This window comes from Ammodytes marinus (assembly GCF_949987685.1).
Source record: "Ammodytes marinus genome assembly, chromosome: 1".
NCBI lineage: Eukaryota > Metazoa > Chordata > Actinopteri > Uranoscopiformes > Ammodytidae > Ammodytes > Ammodytes marinus.
The window spans coordinates 4,638,598-4,657,921 of record NC_137230.1 but is presented as its reverse complement, the minus strand read 5'-3'; the positions used below and the strand labels follow the sequence as shown (position 1 = coordinate 4,657,921).

The 19,324-nt window shown below is 41.7% G+C and overlaps 1 protein-coding gene across 2 annotated transcripts in view; it reads right to left on the bottom strand.

The window, feature by feature from the left end:
* The window catches only part of arnt2 (aryl-hydrocarbon receptor nuclear translocator 2), a 69,489-nt gene that overhangs the window by 8,138 nt on the left and 42,027 nt on the right, over nt 1-19,324 (bottom strand). For both annotated transcript variants that reach the window (XM_080052315.1, XM_080052316.1), the window contains exons 12-17: nt 17,705-17,856; nt 6,271-6,346; nt 5,509-5,632; nt 5,153-5,255; nt 4,820-4,958; nt 1,529-1,679 (exon numbers count right to left, since the gene is read on the bottom strand). In XM_080052315.1, the coding sequence (XP_079908441.1) occupies nt 1,529-1,679; nt 4,820-4,958; nt 5,153-5,255; nt 5,509-5,632; nt 6,271-6,346; nt 17,705-17,856 (745 nt within the window). The remainder of the gene's footprint in view (nt 1-1,528; nt 1,680-4,819; nt 4,959-5,152; nt 5,256-5,508; nt 5,633-6,270; nt 6,347-17,704; nt 17,857-19,324) is intronic.

The following is a 19,324-nucleotide window of genomic DNA, read 5'->3' as shown; positions in this document are numbered from 1 at the left end:
CCTCTGTCCACTGGAGATGGTGTCAACACATGTGAGTGACATACAGCTGTACTGATGTTTATTTTCTTTATACTGTAGCTGCCATGTCCTGCCCAAAGTTTGATACATTTATTTACAGATGGAAGGAACCGCAAGACCTTAATAAAAAGATAGAGAGTGAATATTCATTTTAATGTCACCTATTACGCAAAATTAGCTTTTTCATTATTTTCCCACTTTAATATGAGTGTGACTAAAGGCTCCCAAAGTATGAGGAAAAACAACCGTCTTTTTCTCTCCACCTCTGAAAACCTGTGTTCAAAAACCCCTGTCAGATTTCTCTCCCGTTATGATGTCATAAGCCACACCCCCTCATCACTAACCTAACTTAGCACTACCTCCACCTGTAATAAGCCTCACCCCCACAGATGCCCCTGAATCTAACTGGCAGTTATATTTAAACTGTTATATACAGTTAGATTCAGGGCCAATCAGAGCAGACTGGGCTTTTTGGAAGGCGGGGCTTAAAGAGAGTGTTTCAGACAGAGGCTGAAAAGAGGAGGTTCAGCAATGACACTGTGATAAACAAAGTTTTTAGTAGAAACCCAAATTATAACCTTGAACCCAATCATGAGCATAATACGTGACCTTTAAAAGTAGTGATAAAAATTCTGTTCAATTATTCCAAGTTAATTGTAATTATACTCACTGAAAGCACAGTGTTTCAGATCCAAAGCTTTGTCTGATGTAAACAGATGGAAGTTAGTAGGCCTACTTAGTATCCAATCTTTTTTAATAGATTTGCTATATTGTTAAAGGAGGTAAAATGTATATATATATTTTTTTAAAGATATTTTTTGGGGCATTTTTATGCTTTATTGACAGTGCAGAGAGACAGAGGTGAAATGGGGCAGAGAGGGGAGTGACATGCAGAGAACGACCGCGGGTGGGAATCGAACCCGGGTCTGCTGCTGGGCCCGGCCTGGGGGGGGACGCCCTACCAACTGAGCTAAGGGCGCCCCCGGTAAAATGTATTTTGATTGTATTTTAATAACGAGGAATTGCCTTGCCCTGCCGAAAAGATCAACGGGTACAGATCTCTGTACTGTAGGTGTATTTCTATTAAAGGAATACTTCACACATACGGAACCAGCGTTCTATCATTACAAAATCGCTATCTTAATATAATGTATGAGGTTTTTCTTCCCTCAGTCTTCCCTTGGCCCAGCTGTCCTGTCAATCCTAACCCTACATTTTACCATGTGTGATGTCACACATCACGGTTAGACAGTGAGACTATAAAACACTCTTTCTGCCTTTTCTCAGGCTAGGATGAACTGATTTCTAAATTGTTTGCACATTTATACTACATAGGAGTTCAATACACCTTCATATTTCCACCGCTGAAATAGGTCTTTAAAATGCTCTAACTCAGTGACAGTTTTCACGAGACACAAAGACTTCCATAAGAAGTGAATGTTGTTCATCCCTTATCAAACAGATTTCATTAGTAATACATGAGGAGAGAAGCAGACTGGGAGGAGCTTACCAAACGCTGTGCTGCGGTTGGTCAGTCCTGAGTAGGCGTTACCGCTGGGGGAGGAGGTTGCCGGGGACGACAGTGGACTGTAGGAGGCCGGGTCCGTCTGGTAGCTGTGACCAGAACCGATACCAAAGGGACTGGACTGGGCTTTAGTGGACTGGAGAGAGAGAGCACACACACACACACACACACACACACACACACACTGGTTACCTACACAGATAAGCAGGGTGTGGAACTGTGCACTGAGCTTAAGGGTGAATGAATGAATGAATGATTACATTTTTCCCAGTCGTATCAAAATAATACAAAACGAACTAGAAAAGCTAAAAAGAAAAAAGGTCAAATTAGTTTTAAAAAATGAACAGCATATGTCAAAATATATTCGATAAGAATTGTAAACTTATTTAATCCTACCCCTTCTCCACAGCTCAATTAGTATGGTAATGAATTACCTTCTCTTACCTTTGCTATGTCAAAATAAATACGAGTTCAGATATTGTTATAGAGGGCTGCTGCTCTTGTCTTTCTGAACACAGTTGCTGTCAGAATGCAAAACACCAGATGAAACAAGATTGAATAAACTAAAGGATTTTCCTTTGACCTATTATAAAGAGAGAAAAAACAACTTCCCTAAAGAGCATTCAAAACTCACAAGAATCACATCCACAAATCCTTTTTTCAGAGATTTTACTGCATTATTTACCTTACTTTAAAGGTGAAGTGAGCAATATATTTATGTTAATAAATGTGTTAAATCGCTCTATATTCATACAGTGATCACTTTTATAGTGTGCGCGCTTCATAACACAGGTGTCTCAGTCACCCACTCTGCATGTAATCGGCAAATAAACTTTTCTGGGATCCCATAACCTGATATCCAATCAGAAGAGAGAACACTACAAACGGGTACGTCTCTTTGCCGGTGCACGCGCAGAGAGCGACAGAGGGGTGAATGTTTATGTGCCTACAATGGCGGAGCAGGTAAAAATCCTTCCCAATGTTTGTTTTGATGCTTTTTATCATGTTTTATCACACTTACGGATTTGAGATGATGCTATATAACTCGCTGCTTGAAGACCGCAGTGCATTAATGTGGTGACGTAGGGACAAGGGAAGGGACTGCTAACTGCAGTCAGTGACAGGAAGTTAGCTAAAAGAACCATTTCCCTCACAGCACCTTTAATTACGCTTTATAGCTTTGCTACGGGTTCTGACAGGATTCTAGGAGTCTTGGCTTGCTATGTTAAAAACAATGAGGACAATGTCCATAGAGAAAATGAAATGGAACTAGAGCAAACAGAAAAACACTTCTGGAACCATTTTGGTGGCAACTTTTTGTTGTGGTAACGTTTTGTTGTTGTTGACCAATGCAAAAAACATTGGCTTTCAAAATGCTTATGTTTGAAAAAAATTCACAGCAAACCACAGAATAAAATGGTCATACAAATGAAGTGAATTCTGAGTATTATTATTATGCTTAATATACAGACAGACATAATATTCCACAGACTGAGGTTTCTTTACTTAACTATCCGGTATGTTCAGACACAAAGGGATTCATTTTGTGGCACACAGTCTTCTTCATTCTTCCAAAACAAGTCCTTGTTTTCATGAATAGTTTTGGGTCAATTTGTTTCCAATATTGGGACACTCCATTAAATAACTGCAGGTTAACGAGTTTTTTCCAGAAGACTTGGAAAGCCTGTCTGATGTTAGTTGTTAATGTGTGTTATGAGCAGAGGTGCTGAAAACATTCAAGCCTCTTTTCCAGTCATATCATCTGGCTTAAGTTATTGTGATGCAGTTAAAGGTTGGTCAAAAAAACAACCATTGATTCTGTCCAGACAAGTGCAGCAGTGTGTGTGGAAAACAGATGAGCACGTTGAGAAACATATGCTCAGCACATTTTTATTTTTATTCTTTAATTTTGGGGAAAATGCGTGCGCACACGCACGCACGCACGCGCGCGCACACACGCAAAAGATGGCAAATAAGTCAAGCCCATGTCTTTGGCAGAAAAGATGGGAGTGTGGGGTACAGAAGGAGCAAAGAAAATAGGTTTGGCAACCACGGAGGTTGCTTCCTTTAATATTGATACAGAAGGCCAGGGCTGTCCCTGTTTGCCTGTGTGTACATTTGTATGGAGGACCACAAGGGTCATAGAAAAGTAAAAAAGCATTTAATTAACTAATTACCAATTGTATAATAAAGTAGGCTAATGGATGCACAAATTGAATTAAGAATAAAGATTTTAATCAGGCATTTAAAAAGGTAATTCCCTTTCTCATTTGCATTCCCCTGCTGCTTTTTCCTTTTCCAATTAGCTATTGGATAGCTGCTTCTGTTTAGCCTCTCAATGTAACCTTTCTGTGACACTTTGGGCCTCGGACTGTTAAAAAAAGGTAAAACAATGCAAATGAGCCATGTGATGTAAACCAACTCTCTGATTGGCTACTGGCTCACGGTTTGGGATCTTGATACAATTTGATAAATTATATTGTATTGGGTGTGCTGGGGTAAAGAACCATTTCATAACCTGTCTTCATGTTACACAGTTAAAATGCTGGAGAGTGACTGAATAAAGTGGCTGAGGTTGGTTTGACCAAGGAGTGATGGCATGTCTGTCCACAGTGTAAAGGGCTGAATCTCTGAAATGTTGCCCCACTAGACAACTTAATGACTGGACCACCTCATCACTGTTTGACACAACATGTCCACTGGATGCCGATGCTTCCCAGATTTCTCTTAGCTGTAGCTACCTCTCCAGAGTCACTCGGTAATGGGAGAGGGAATAGGCCTTTTAAATGCCTGATTCAAATCTGTTCAACTTGAAAGTCCAGTTATTTATTCCTCTCTTGAATTCAATTATGTCAAATCCCTTGTATAAGGCACACTTTTAATACCTTTTTTTTGTCTAAAAAGTGGGGTGTGCTATATACCGCTGTAACCAATAGAGCTACAACAGTGACCGCCCCCTTTGGTAGCAGCTCTAGTTCCTGAGGTAAAATTCCCCATTCAAAACCTCTAATGACATTTTAACAATTCCTTCTATCCAACCTTTTAACCACAGAACCAAGGAGCATATACCATCGTCTTACACTCGGGTAGCTAGTTATGACATTGTGGCTAATATTCCGGCACCGCACTGTTGAGCCCTATATACCAGTATAAATGCAGAGGTATTTTATTGTGCTTCAAGTAGTTTACAACTACGTACTTATTGACTGTTTAAAATGCTTTGTTACTTTCCCCTTGAGCCCTGTGTGCTCCTCCATGGCTGTGTGTTAGTGTTACCTGTCCAGAGAAGGGGGGCCTGTTGCCTGACCATGCCACCTGGCCCGGGTTGAGCTGTCTGCTGATCTGAGCTAGATTCTGATTGGAGGAGCCTGAAGGCTGGATGTCATTCACGCCCGGGACATGGATCACAGAGGAACTGTGTACACAAGGACACAACAAACACACACACAGACACACACACACACACACACACACAAAGAAAAGAGGGAATTATTAAGCGCTGTCCACTTCACATTTCTTCAGAGTGACATGCTGATATCATATCAAAGGTCTAACCAAGTGCATTCTGGGTGTAACCTGCTAGGCGTCACATACATCAGTGACACTTACCTGAAGCTTTTCCCAGAGTGTCCCTGCTGGAAGGGAGAACTCTGAGAGTAGAGCTGCTGTCCTCCAGCTGTCGAGGAGGGAACCATCATCTTCTTATCTCCCGCTAGAGACACACACACACACACACACACACACACACACACACACACGCAGAGACACCAGGGTCTGCATGTTATACTGACAGCGGCATATTACACTAGACATTAGAAAAAAAAGTCTCTGTGAGTACATCAGTTGGTACTATTGCGTCAAATAAAATACAATTCAGTTGAACAGACAGGAGAGAGGACAGGTGTGTGTGTGTGATTGTGTTGTATTATTGTAATACGGTTGTGTGTGTTGTGTGTTTGCCGTACATCCAGAGATGCCTTGGTACATCTCAGCAAAGCGTGGGTCTCTCTCCTGGGAGAACATGGCCTCTGTCTTGTCGATGTTCTTGCCCGCTTCGTGGACTCCACTGCTGACGCTGGCCACAGGCACCTGGAGGGGGCGGGGGGACACATGTCACACCAGCTGGGGTTCAAGCCCAAGTATTTCATTAGCAGCCACGCAGTCTCGCAACACAGCCAGAGCAAACTACAGCTCGTTGTATTGGTCTGGAAGCACACTATATCATTTCTGAGATGAGGGGAAAAAAACTGGGCTGTTTTTTTTAATTTTTTTTAATTTATTTTTAATTTTTTAACTAATCACAATTGTCTTGGGCAGAGCTAAAGCCAGGAAGCGGCAAAGTGACCTTTCAAAGGGGTGCAATTTCACTGGTACACACATAACCATTTTTTTTGTGACCGACACCGTTACTGGGCGTGCGCACACTCATACACACACACACACAAACACACAGCGGAGGAAGAGGAAGGGGGGGATTTTTCCGACTAATTCTGTCGGCAGCCCTGTGATTGGCTATTGGTGCAATCTCAACTGTCTACATCCGTGGAGCCAGACTAGCCGCCACATGACATGTCGGTTATATTCTGTGTATTACATGGGCTGCTGCTTTACACTACATTACGATACATGGAAAATCAACATTTGGTTATGTAGTCATGTTGTCTCATTATTTTGACTGAAATCCCATTTCTCTCCAGCCAGCTGCCTGGTAGTGAAGCGTGTGTTACCTGGGAGAGATCGTAGGCGGTCAGTCCATCTCTCTGGTGAACCTCCAGCTCTGCCTGCTGCTGCTGCTGGAGCTGCCTGGAAAACACACAGCAGACACACAGCCTCAGCACCTTACTCTCCACACTGACGCATACTGTATGATACCAAACTGAAGCTACCTAGCTTTTAAGGTCAGGCAATGCAGGAAAAACGTATCGTGATAGAGTATATATCTATCTATAAAGCATGAAACGTCTGTCTGTCTGTGTGTGTGTGTCTGTGGCTCGCATATCTCTCGGACTGTTAGTCAGATCGGCCTGAGCTTACGGATATGGCTTGCGCACGGCACAAAGGTGTGCATCCTTGATTGATTGTTAGGTTTTTTGGACCAAATATGTAGAAGTTATCATATTAATATCACTAGTGCAGTGCCCGTAGGAAGCAGGTAAACAAAGAAAGAAAGATATTAGACAGTACATTTGGCTGCTATCATTGATGGCTAATTTTACACTGTTGAAGGTTATTATCAGTAACTTACTTTGTAGAAGTTGGCTATAGAGTAGGGCAACATTCCTTAGTGTATTGTGTAAAGATAACCACAAACTAATTCCATGTGTTTTGTTAAGTGAAATGAAACACAAAATGTGTTAATTAATTAAGTGTTGAAGCCTAAAGAAGAATGGAGCTGTACAGGTGTTACCTATACAATCTGATATTATGGTACCCTGCAAACTGCCATCCATACCGCACAATGCACTCAAACTTACAATCAGTTGCCTATGTAGTAAATGGCTGCACTGTGTATAAAAGGAGTCTATGCTGCACGCCATGACAACATTGTCAACCCAATTACCATTATTGTTAGGTATTTGAAAGATAAGACAGAAGTTTGAATAACTGTCAATTAACGTTAACATGTCAGTAGCTGTCAGCTCTGTGTGTGTGTGTGTGTGGGGTTCTTGTGTGCGCGTGCGGGCGAGCGTGGGCGCGCTTGGGCTTGCAGTCAGCTGTGTGTGTTTGTGTGTGTGTGTGGGACTTGTGTGCGCGCGGGCGCGCTTGGGCTTTAGGTTTACCTTTAAAACGGATATTAACGTTAACGTGTCAGTTGCAGTCAGCTGTGTGTGTGTGTGGGAGGGGGACTTGTGTGCGCGTGCAGGCACGCTTGGGCTTGCAGTCAGCTGTGTGTGTTTGTGTGTGTGTGTGTGTGTGTGCGCGGGACTTGTGTGCGTGCGGGCGAATACCATGCTGGCGGCGAATACATGCGCGCACTGAAGGCCACAGTAACGACGGGCATGAAGTAGTCTCCGGCTAAACCCCGCCTCCCTCTGATTTGATTGGCCGCTGCGACCAAAGCATGAATTTACGATCGGGACACACACAGCAGACCGACATAGCCTGGTGTTACTTCTTCATTCAATGCACCCAAACTTCCAAACAAAACGTTCTTAAACCTTTCCACAGACATCACCAACTCCTCAAACCTGTCCGCTTTAGTGTTAAAGATCGCACGTTACGCTATTATCACTGTTATAGAGTTAATGTATAGTTAAACACTTCCACGACAGTGATGCTAATTTCAGTTAGCATGTCAATAGCGGTTTCAATTTAAACTAGCACGGTCTCGGATAGCTCTGCTACCGGTGAATGTAAACATGATCGCTTACACAGAATGTTTTAAATTAGTTAGAAACTAACACCTTAACGAGCTAAAGACTACGTAAATGCAAAAATGCCCTTCATTTTGTTTGCAAAGATAAATGCTGCTGCCTTCAAGCTGCAATTACCAATGAAAAACATTTTTCACCTGCTTTGCCCATAAAGAATAGAGGATTATATGGCGCAACAATTATTAAAAAAAGAACATAAGTCACATTGACGAGAGATGTGACAGCCATTTCAATGACTGTGTGACACTGCCTATGTGTAGGCTACATCTGTTTGTATGTCCCACTTTCATAGACGGGTTACATTTAAGCATGTATAAGCTACTGCTTCCTACGGGCACTGCACTAGTTGGTATAATATACCAAACGAAACATCATTTTAGTCATGACTTGGATTTGAGATCAGGGATATTACCATAATATGGGAGGATAGAAGTGCAGTCCTAGATATACAATATATGTAAGTAGTTTGTAAATGGACATCCAAATAAAGGCAATGCCAGGCAAACACAGCTGCATTAGATCTCTTTGTTAGTCCATGTGTGTGCTGTTTATCTGCTGGCAGCAGGCTAAGTAAGGTGTGCCATTCCACTCAGCTACGTTCCACTGGTCCTCCTTGGAAAACCAAAGATGTTCCCAAACCATATGGGACATGTAAAGCCCCCAGCATGATCAGGCACCCCTCCCTGTAGGACAGATCTGGAATACCTCCACAGGAAGACATCAGACAAATGGGGAGAATGGAGCATATTTTCGTCAAATGTCCCCTTGAAGGAGTTGGTGTTTGTTCACAATGAAAAGTGTCTGAAGTAGTGCAGGGAATAAGAAACAAAATAGATGAGCTTTGGTAGAGACCTTGACACACACGCATGCCCATTTCAAGTGCAGGGGGTAGTGTGACTTTAAGACAATAACAACAATCCCACAAGCGCTTTGTTAAAAGGGACGGCTATAATGCGAAAAAATCAAAAACATTAATATGGGTCCCGGTGTGACTCCAGACTCCAGTCAGATATATCTCCCCTTATGATGTCATTAGTGGAGAAGCCACGCCCCCTCATTACCTACCTAACTTAGCACTACTTCCACCTAGGGGGATCTGGTAGCGTTTCTGACAGAGGCTGAAAAGAGGAGATTCAGCAATGGCACTGTTACAAATAAAAAGGGATTTTTATACCCTGAAAACAGTTTCTAGTAGAAACACAAACTACAATTTTTAAACGTAAAATGAGAACAATATGTGACCCTTTAAAGCATTGAGAGGCTATGGGTGAATAGTTAATAAAGATCTTCTTCAGAATTGCATTCGGGATCAATAAAGTATCTATCTATCTATCTATCTATCTATCTATCTATCTATCTATCTATCTATCTATCTATCTATCTATCTATCTATCTATCTATCTATCTATCTATCTATCTATCTATCTATCTATCTTCATGCTAACAGCCCCCTCTTTAACAGAGCAGACTGGTACAAGGCCTGCTCTACTGCCCCAGGTGAACTGATCCACCAGGTCAATCTCCCGCTCCATTTGTAAGAAGTACATAGAATGGGTTGGATACACAACACCAAGAATTCCCATGATTTGAGCAATCTCGCACAAGTGGCAGGTTTGCAATGCAATAGAGTTGAAGTGAAGATAAATCAATGTAAAAGGTTTTTTGATATAATATGCCGCGCTGCTGTAAGAGCTTTGGATCACTTCAAGAGCAAAAATAGTCCACATCGGGTAGGTGAAGGGCTCTTACTGCAAACGCTTCAATTTTATCTTCAAAAATCATGACATCGCTTCTCCTATCTATATGCACTCTTCTGTCATTCATGTTGAATATATTGGTCTACATGCAGTACTAGGTATTAGGACTGATTGATGTATGCGGAAATGCTTTCATGGATAATAGTAAATTACCGGCTCAGCGCTCCTTTTCAACAACACACCCACACACTCACCTTACGATATCATGAAAAGTAGCGGCTCTATGATTATAGAAGTTAAACAAACAAGCGTCAGACCATTTCAAAACACATCAAATACAATGTCACTTGATATGCTACTTCAAGGTGCTGAATGGCCCCTGCTTGAATCTGTACTAGCAACAATTCTGGCACAAACAGGGGACACCATTGGAGCTTGAAAGACAACCTAAGTAGATACAGTTCAAGAACATTTTGTGTTGATGTATTGTGATCTGGCCCAGTGTGTGCTTTCATCAAACACCGGGCTACAAAGACAACTTGACTGTGGGACATGAACAGAGATTAGGTGAGCTGCTCCTGCTGTCACACACACACACTCAGACACACTCAGACACACTCAGACACACACACACACACACACACACACACACACACACACACACACACACACACACAGAAGTAAAACGTGTATGTTTTTATATATTTATTTTATGTATTTCCTTTCTATGGTAAAGCAATGGACCTATACTTGAGAGTCTGAAAAAGGGGGAAGCGATCTGAATTACTATGAGAGACATAAATCAGTGTGTGCTGTGTGTGAAAGAGATCAACCTCTGATGTGACAAATAGGATAAACTGCTCATGTATTATTTATTACTCAGCTGCTTTTGCTGCTCATAAATGAATGAACTTGATAACATAAGATATCTATCAAGCCAGGTGTCAAATGAATAATTTTTGCACATCAGTGTGCACACATGATTGATTTTTAAGTGCACAAATCACTCCTATGCCAGTGCACAACTGATTTGTTTATCACCGTAAAACCTGACTGGCCCACATACACGTACATGTTGAAATGTTGGCTTTAATTCATTATTCATGTATGGATAGGAGGCCATTGGTGTGTGCAGCAAGTGCTTTTTCAATATATGATGTCACAGCTGCAAAGAGTAAAATATTACATTCTGTACAAACAGTAGACACTAGATATCTTATCTATAAAGCAAGAAACGTCTGTCTGTGTGTCTGTCTGTGTGTCTGTGGCTAGCATATCTCTCTGAGTTTTGGTCAGATCGGCATGAGCTTCCGGATATTGCTTAAACACAGCACGAAGGTGTGCATCCTTCATCCTTCATTTTGAAGTTGTAGAAGTTATCATATTTATATCATGCTGGCGAATAGTAGCTTACGTGCGACTAAACCCCGCCTCCCTCTGACGAGCGGGACACACACACACACACACACACACACACACACAGCAGACCGACACAGCCTTACTTCCTCAACAACTCCTCATCAACTCCTCATCTGCTCCACCTGCCCGCTTTAGTGGTAAAGACTGCACTTCACGCTATTTTCACTGTAATAATACAGCACGGTCTCGGATGCTTCCACAAAATGTTTTATATCCGTTTAAAATCTAAACTGAAAGCCCGAGCGCGACCACGCGCACACACAGGTCCGCTCCCACACACCGAGCGCGCGTGCTCCCACACGAGTCCCCCACCCCCCCACAAACACACACACTGCTGCCTGCTACTGACACGTTAACGTTAATTGACAGCACGGTCTCGGATGCGGACGCCCGCGCGCGGACACAAGTCCCAACACCCCCCCCCACACACACACACACACAGCTGACTGCTACTGACAGTAACGTTCATTGACAGTTATCCAAACTCTGTCTTATCTTTCAAATACCTAACAGTAGCCTAATGGTAATGGGGTTGACAATGTTGTCATGGCGTGCAGCATAGACTCCTTTTATACACAGTGCAGCCATTTACTATATAGGCAACTGATTGTAAGTTTGAGTGCATTGTGCAGTATGGATGGCAGTTTGCAAGGTACCATAATATCAGATTGTATAGGTAACACCTGTACAGCTCGATTCTTCTTTAGGTTTCAACACTTAATTAATTAATACATTTTCTGTTTCATTTCACTTAACAAAACACATGGAATTAGTTTGTGGTTATCTTTACACAATACACTAAGGAATGTTGCCCTACTCTATAGCCAACTTCTACAAAGTAACTTACTGATAATAACCTTTAACAGTGTAAAATTAGCCATCACTGATAGCAGCCAAATGTACTGTCTAATATGTTTCTTTGTTTACCTGCTTCCTACGGGCACTGCACTAGTACTATTAATTATACAGTATAACACTATATGAAGTTGAAACCCAATACTTGATATTGAGTATCAACAATAATAGGGCTGATCAGTATTAGTCACATCAAAACGTGTAGTAGGGGAGAACGGGGTTATATGTCGCACGGGTTGGTTGTCACAATGTGTCAGAGCGTCTTCGATAGTCAATTACTTCTTCATTACAATAAGTTGCAAAATGAGATGGATACACATTTCAAGCCAAGACCTTAAGCTTCAATTTAATGTAGGAATGGCTATTGAAATATGTTTTGGTGATGAGCAATTCTCACTAGAGTAAAAAGTGTGCCTAGTGCCTACTAACCCCGTACTTCCCTACACCTTTTCATTTCTGGACTGTAGACATCGTAAAGCTTTCACCGGAGCCTGGACCGCCTTGCTGCACCGTTTTAAATGTGAGTATTTGGATATCTAGTTTCCATTTCAAACACAATTCCACAGTGTAGTAAACACAGACTCAGCAACACATAACCTTGAGGAAAAAAACAAATCCTGAAAATGTGGTAGACAACATTGTTTTTCTCCATTTCTTTCTTTCCTTATCCGTCAGAACAGGTAAATAAAAAAAATATAAAAAAGCCCAAGCAAAATGCAATGCCGTATATTAATCGAGAAAGTCAATAATATAAAATGGCTATACACTGTTGCTACATTGGCAGTGGTGTCTTCATATGTGAATGCATGATAGTATGTGTAGTATGTGCTGTACTTGTGTGAACACTCATCACGCCCGGTGCATTCTCAGTTCCCTCCAACATATAAATGTATGTGAGGGCAGAGGAGCGGCGGGATATCACAGGCTCATCAAGCCATCCTCCACAGTCCCCTCACAGTCTCTCCAGCTAAATCAGCAGGGTGAGAGCTCACAAGCACTTTGTCAGTGGCAGGTGATCTACTGCTGCATATAGATTTATTCAACCGTTATACGCACTCAAATGGAGGAAGCCCCCTGGACACATCAGCAGTACTATTTACTAAGGCTGTGCTAAAATAACGATACGGCGATATTTCTTTTTGTGTTATATACAGTCCCCTGCTGTAGACTGGAAACATTTGGGTTTGAATTTTGAACGATGAATATGAGACTATCGCTCAACATCTCAGCTTTCATTTCCAGGTATTAACATCTGGATCCGATACACAACTTAGAAGATGGAACGCCAAATTTTTAGGCAAGCAAAAGTATTGGAACAGATAGACTTTAAATAAATTAAAGTGAAGAAACCATAATATTTTGTCGCAAATACTTTGCTTGTAATAACCGCATCAAGCCTGTGACCCATTGACATCACCAAACTTTTGCATTCTTCTTTTGTGATGCTTTTCCAGGCTTTCACCGCAGCCTCATTCAGTTGCTGTTTGTTTTGGGGGGTTACTCCCTACGGTCTCCTTTTTAGCAGGTAACATGCATGCTCTATAGGGTTTAAGTCTGGAGATTGACTTGGCCAGTCTAAAACCTTCCACTTCTTGCCCCTGATGAACTCCTCTCTCTCTCTCTCTCTCTCTCTCTCTCTCGCTCTCTCTCTCCGTCTCTCTTAACTTCTGTCTCCTCCCCTCAGTCAGGTTTCGAACGAGCACCAAATTTTCTCAAAAAAACCAGCAGACTAAATGACGACTTACCATCTCCCACAACTGAGCCGATTCATTCACCATCGTCGTACTCATAGGCAAAAATATTGACACATATACACACACGGGGCGGGTGTCCGTTTATACGGAGACGAGACAGCTAGCAAACAAGATTGAGACACATGGGGGAAGATTGAGAGACACTATTTTATTTATTTTTTTAAATATATTTTTTGGGCATTTTTATGCTTTATTTGATAGTGCAGAGATGGGGCAGAGAGGGGAGTGACATGCAGATAACGACCGCGGGTGGGAATCGAACCCGGGTCTGCTGCCGGGCCCGGCCTGGGAGGGGGACGCCTTACCAACTGAGCTAAAGGCGCCCCCAGACACTATTTTGAACCTACATTGTTGCACCAACTAAATCAATAATGCACAGACACTGCGGAGAATAAAGTAAGATGTCTTCCTACCTTCATGCTTATTTGCCCGAAGCATCCCATAAACCGTCCATAGAGCGCGCCCCTCGCCCCCTTTCCCCTGCTTCTCTCTTTACTTTTCTCCCTTCTACCCGTGCGGGCTAAAGGTGCAGCTGCGCAGCACTTTTGCACCGTGTCAAAGTGCATTATAGAAGTGCGATTAATCTGCGTTAATTTTTTTAATCGCGTTAATTTTTCTGTGATTAATTAATCGAAATGAACACGTTAATTTGACAGCCCTAATTTAAATATCTTTAAAACACCCTAGTTTTTCCTCTGATAATCATAATTTACCTTTAACAGCAAACGAGACCATCAGGGCAAAGAAAGACGTTTTGATATAGTTTTTATCACTGCCTTTGGTCTGGTCGTACACCCAGTCCGATTTTTCGGCTTGCGCATGCAGGCTCTATGGTCACATATTCGTATTGGTCGCAGATTTCAGTGTGGCGCAGCAACACGATTTGAGAAGCCTATCCCTCCAGGTGAGGGATGGGGAGCGGGAGCCTTGTTTGAGACAGTTATTTGTCGTCATAATGACTGATAAGGGGGCTGAACCATCAAAGAAAAAAAGAAAATTCAATGAAGAAAAGCTAAAAGGGAGAGTGATAGACAGGCGGGAGGAGGGCGTTGCCAAGCAACGTGTATACAATTTCACAGGAGTGGAGTCCTGCAGACTTACTCCTAAATGAATGAACGGTAGCCTACTAAAACAAAGTTTACTTTTGCTTCATCATCATCAGATGACCATTATTCATCTGAAAGTCATTATTTACAACAACATAAACACATTACCTCATCGTGATCCATACTGGCGTTTCTCGTTCATTCGCTTTCTGTGAGGACACGGAATCTTTCAGCTCCGTGAGATTGGTTAGTGACACTGCATCAACTCACTGCAATCAGGTGTGTGTAGCACTGACTGGCATTAGTTGATGCAGTGTCACTAACCACTCTCACGGAGCCGAAAAGAGTCCGTGCCCTAACACTTTCAACACACGGACATGTACTATACTGCGTCCTAATATTTTGACACTTGCACGGCCGGCCCGCGCTACAAAACAGCTTTACGACAGCTGGCGCCGTAAAAATACTACCGCTTTTGTCCAAAGGGGCCGCCAACCGACACAGTTACTTGTAGCCACTTTAACCAATTTAAACATGCTATCTACCAAAACTTAAATCTACCAAACTCTAACTATAACTGTTTGAATATGGCCGTATTGTAGTTTTACCAATTAATTTTATTTCCAGCCACTCTACACCTCTGTCTAAAATGTTTCTCTTTACCAGCTTGTTGTGTATTTGATGTATTTGCATTGTATATGGTGTATGTATTGTCGTTTTTGTTTCCCGACATCATTGCAAATGAGGGTCACCCCTCAATGATGTCTCGAGTATAAATAAAGGTTAAATAAATAAATAAAACTAAATTAATTCAGAGTCATTCTGTTTTTACTGCCTGCATTACTGGCATGCAATTTCCTACTTAAAGCCACGTTACACAGGTATTCATAATGCTTTGAGAGAGCCATCTGCTTCTGAACTTTGTGGTATTCTGATAAATGAGATCCATGTTTTTTTTCACAGCGGCCTCATAAATCTAACACATGTTCTATTAATATTCTGGCTTCAGTTCCACCACAGCCTGAGGGAAATGCTGGCAGTGATTCATACCTGTGGCACGCATGCACACAGACACACACACACACACGCACGCACGTACGCACACATACACACACAGACACACACACACACACACACACACACACACACACACACACACACACACACACACACACACACACACACGCATGACTGAAAACTATTAGCCGGATGTTTACATTGCTTATCAAGTGATGATAGCTGAGAGCAAGTGCAGGAGGAAAAGGACACGGCAGGTTACCATGTGGAAACATTACAGGACACAGGCTGCGTTCCAAATTGAAAACTCTTTCTTGTTTGCTATACTACATACTACAGCCGATCATAAAAAGTATGCAGTTAGCATGCATTATGCTACAATTGGGACATACTTTTGCTTGTTTGTTTCTCCATAACATTGAGCCTTGAACTTGTCTTTTGCTTATTTATCCGTTGCATTGCTGGTTGTTCTCACTTGGAGCCTCCATTGATGTAACGTTAGTTAAAGAGTGCAGTGGATTGTGGGTCAGAATTGCCCCAAAAGCATGCTGGTTTGCACATTAAAAAATCCCGACTGGATGTAGTAGGACATCGGGTTATTTTTAAGCATGCTACATGTGAGCATGTGTATTGGGACATCCTAAATCTTTTTTTTTTACCATATTAAATAGCATGGAAGTATGGGTATTGGAATGCAGCCACAGTGTGAGTCTGTCAGAGCCCAAATTCACTCACCATTCCCCCCCTTAACTGTTGGGCCTCCACAGTGACACCACTGCCCCCTACTGATCAACACCTCCACCACACAAAGATCCTGAGCTGTCAGAGTAAATACATTCAGGCTGTGTTCCAATCCCCATACTTCCATACTATTTAGTATGCCAGAAAAATATTTAGGATGTCCCCAATGCATGCTTGTCAACTGTAGTATGCTGAAAATACATAAATGCCCCACTAACTCCAATAGCATTTTGGAGTATTCGTCTTTATTCTTGACATTTTTTCGACATAATGAAAAAAAATCTTCCTTATCTGATTTTCTGTTCTCTCCTAAAACTCTTCTGCACTTTAGTATGTAGTGTAGTAAAAAGAAAAAGTATGTGATTTGGAACACAGGGTCAGTTGTCATCTCATGTGCACAGACAGTTATAGACAAGTTTCAACTCAACAGGAGGAGAGTCTGGAAGTACAAGATAGGTCATGATTACATTAATCAACTAGAGAAATAAATACATAAATATGTGATGAAATATATGAATAGGAATTTACTGAATTATGAACAAATACAACTATTAAAACATCTCCCTAAATGAAACGAATAACTAAGAAATTACACTTAAAAAATGGGAAATAAACTGTGCACTTAAAAAAAATCAGTGTGTATCAAGTCAAATAAAAATAAATGAGAAAATGAGTGGAAAAGTCAATTGTAACTCAAATGTCTAACGTTTAAAGAATTCACAGTATCTGTTCGATGGCTGGTAATTATCTTATTTATTTATTCAACTCTCAATGGTTCATATATTCATAAATGTATACAGTTCCCCATTGTATCACTGTCATTATGGCCCAGGAAGTCTTCCATAGGTGAGGACGAGGGGTGTGAACGTTTACAAAAATGTCTAAACGGTTACACAACAAATATTTTTTCGTGTACACGGTAAACCATGACGTCATTGACAAGCTGTCACTGTACAAGCAGCAGGGATCAACTTGTATCCAATAAACCTTATGGAACTGATTCTATTTACTGTAGTCCAGTTAGTAACTTGACATGCCTATAATCAACCATAGTCAAACGTGTTTGAATGAATCACATTAATACATCGATCACAGAAAAAGCCTTTGGGAACTCTTGTCTTCAGTAGGTTTAGCCAAAATGATTGTCCCTGAATTCGGTGTTGGTAAACCTTATTTCCACCGATGTGCCTGCATGAAATAAGCTGATATGGATACATGACAGCGTGTGTGTGACATGTATAGAGTATGAAGGACCTACTTGACATTGGTGTTGGTGCAGATGATGTATTCTATCTCATCAGAGTACGGGTTCTGGAAGGTGAAGCTGCTGGTTCGGATCAGCATCCATTCTCTGTTCTTCATCCTGAAGCGATACATGACAGACAGGACCTGGCCCTTCAACTTCACCACCTGCACAGGGAGGGACAGGGCGCATTAATACTGCTGTATTAGAGACTGTTACTATACTGACAGCAGCTGATCTACTCATGGTGCGCACTGAGGATGCGCTGTCCATTTAGTACATCTGCCTTTATGAGTATCGTTAGCATCATAGCATAATTGCCTAAATCATATTTACTTTTACTCTACATCTACTCTATTCTACATCTACTTTTCGTTAGCCTAATAGCATAATTGCCTAAGTCATATTTTAAGGGTTATAGAGTAGGGTAAAGTAGATGTAGAGTAGAGTAGATGTAGAGTAAAAGTAGAGTAAAGTAAATATGATTTAGGCAATTATGCTATGAGGCTAACAATATGCAATATTGGGTGTTTTTTAACCCGAGTGCTCAAAATAGATGCAAATAGTTTAATTCAGCACACACACACTGTGATTAACAAAGCCTGAAAATAATTGCGGCCGTTGAGATTGCGTCTATATTCAATATTTTTTGGGGCTGTTGCTAGTCAGTATCGCGTTGTGCACAGACGGCTGTGGTGAGGAGGAGACATGAAAGTAGACAGAGAGAGAGAATGGGTTTAGCACTGCTCGTGTTAACAGTGTTTGGATTGACAGACAACAAAAATAATTCAGACATATCGCCTTATCCAGCAATGGCATTTTGAGCTTGCGGATTGCTCTGTTCTCTGTCCAAACTTTTAAGGCGGAAACCAGTAACACATGCAAAACCCTCATTAAAATCCACTGCCCTCTACCATGTTTATGCAATTCTATAGTTAATCGCCCGCATAACACCCGCCAACCAAAATGTGCAACCTGTTAGAATGCACACGCAATGTAGCCCTCTTTACTTGGGATCCTAGTCCATCAGGCCCTTAGTGTTGATGGGTTGTGTGTGCACATTCAACAGCGTCTGAATTGAGCCAAACATTTTTGTTAGAAAATATGTGACTGGGCACACATCGCTGTTCAATTAACAGGCCTTTCAAGACTTTGCAGCCATTGAGACGGACATTAACATGTGGAAGGAGTGCACGATACTACGCTCAAGTTGTGCCAAAAATGTAGAGTTGTACAGCGGGGTTTTGGAAAATTCCAGATTTTTCCCCAGAGGAGACAACCAGGCCAAAGAGATGTTTATCTGGCTCCACAGGCTAATGTGAGCAGAGATCTTCACTGGACAGGAGTAGGCTAAAGTCCAACGTAACTGACAGTCACCGCTGTGATACTTTAAAGGTTCAATGCATCAAGGTTAAATCTGAAGAATCTTACGCTCTGTAATCAACTGTGTCCTGGGTGTCCTGTGTGGTGCTATTAGCCTGGTCGCTAGGTCACATGGACATGGAGGCCATTGAAGAAAACCCCATAGATTGTCCAAAAGATTGTCTAAATGGTTTAGGGCCGAAATACATTACTGATCTGCTAATACGTTATGAACCGTCCCGAGCCCTTAGGTCGTCTGGGACAGGTCTACTT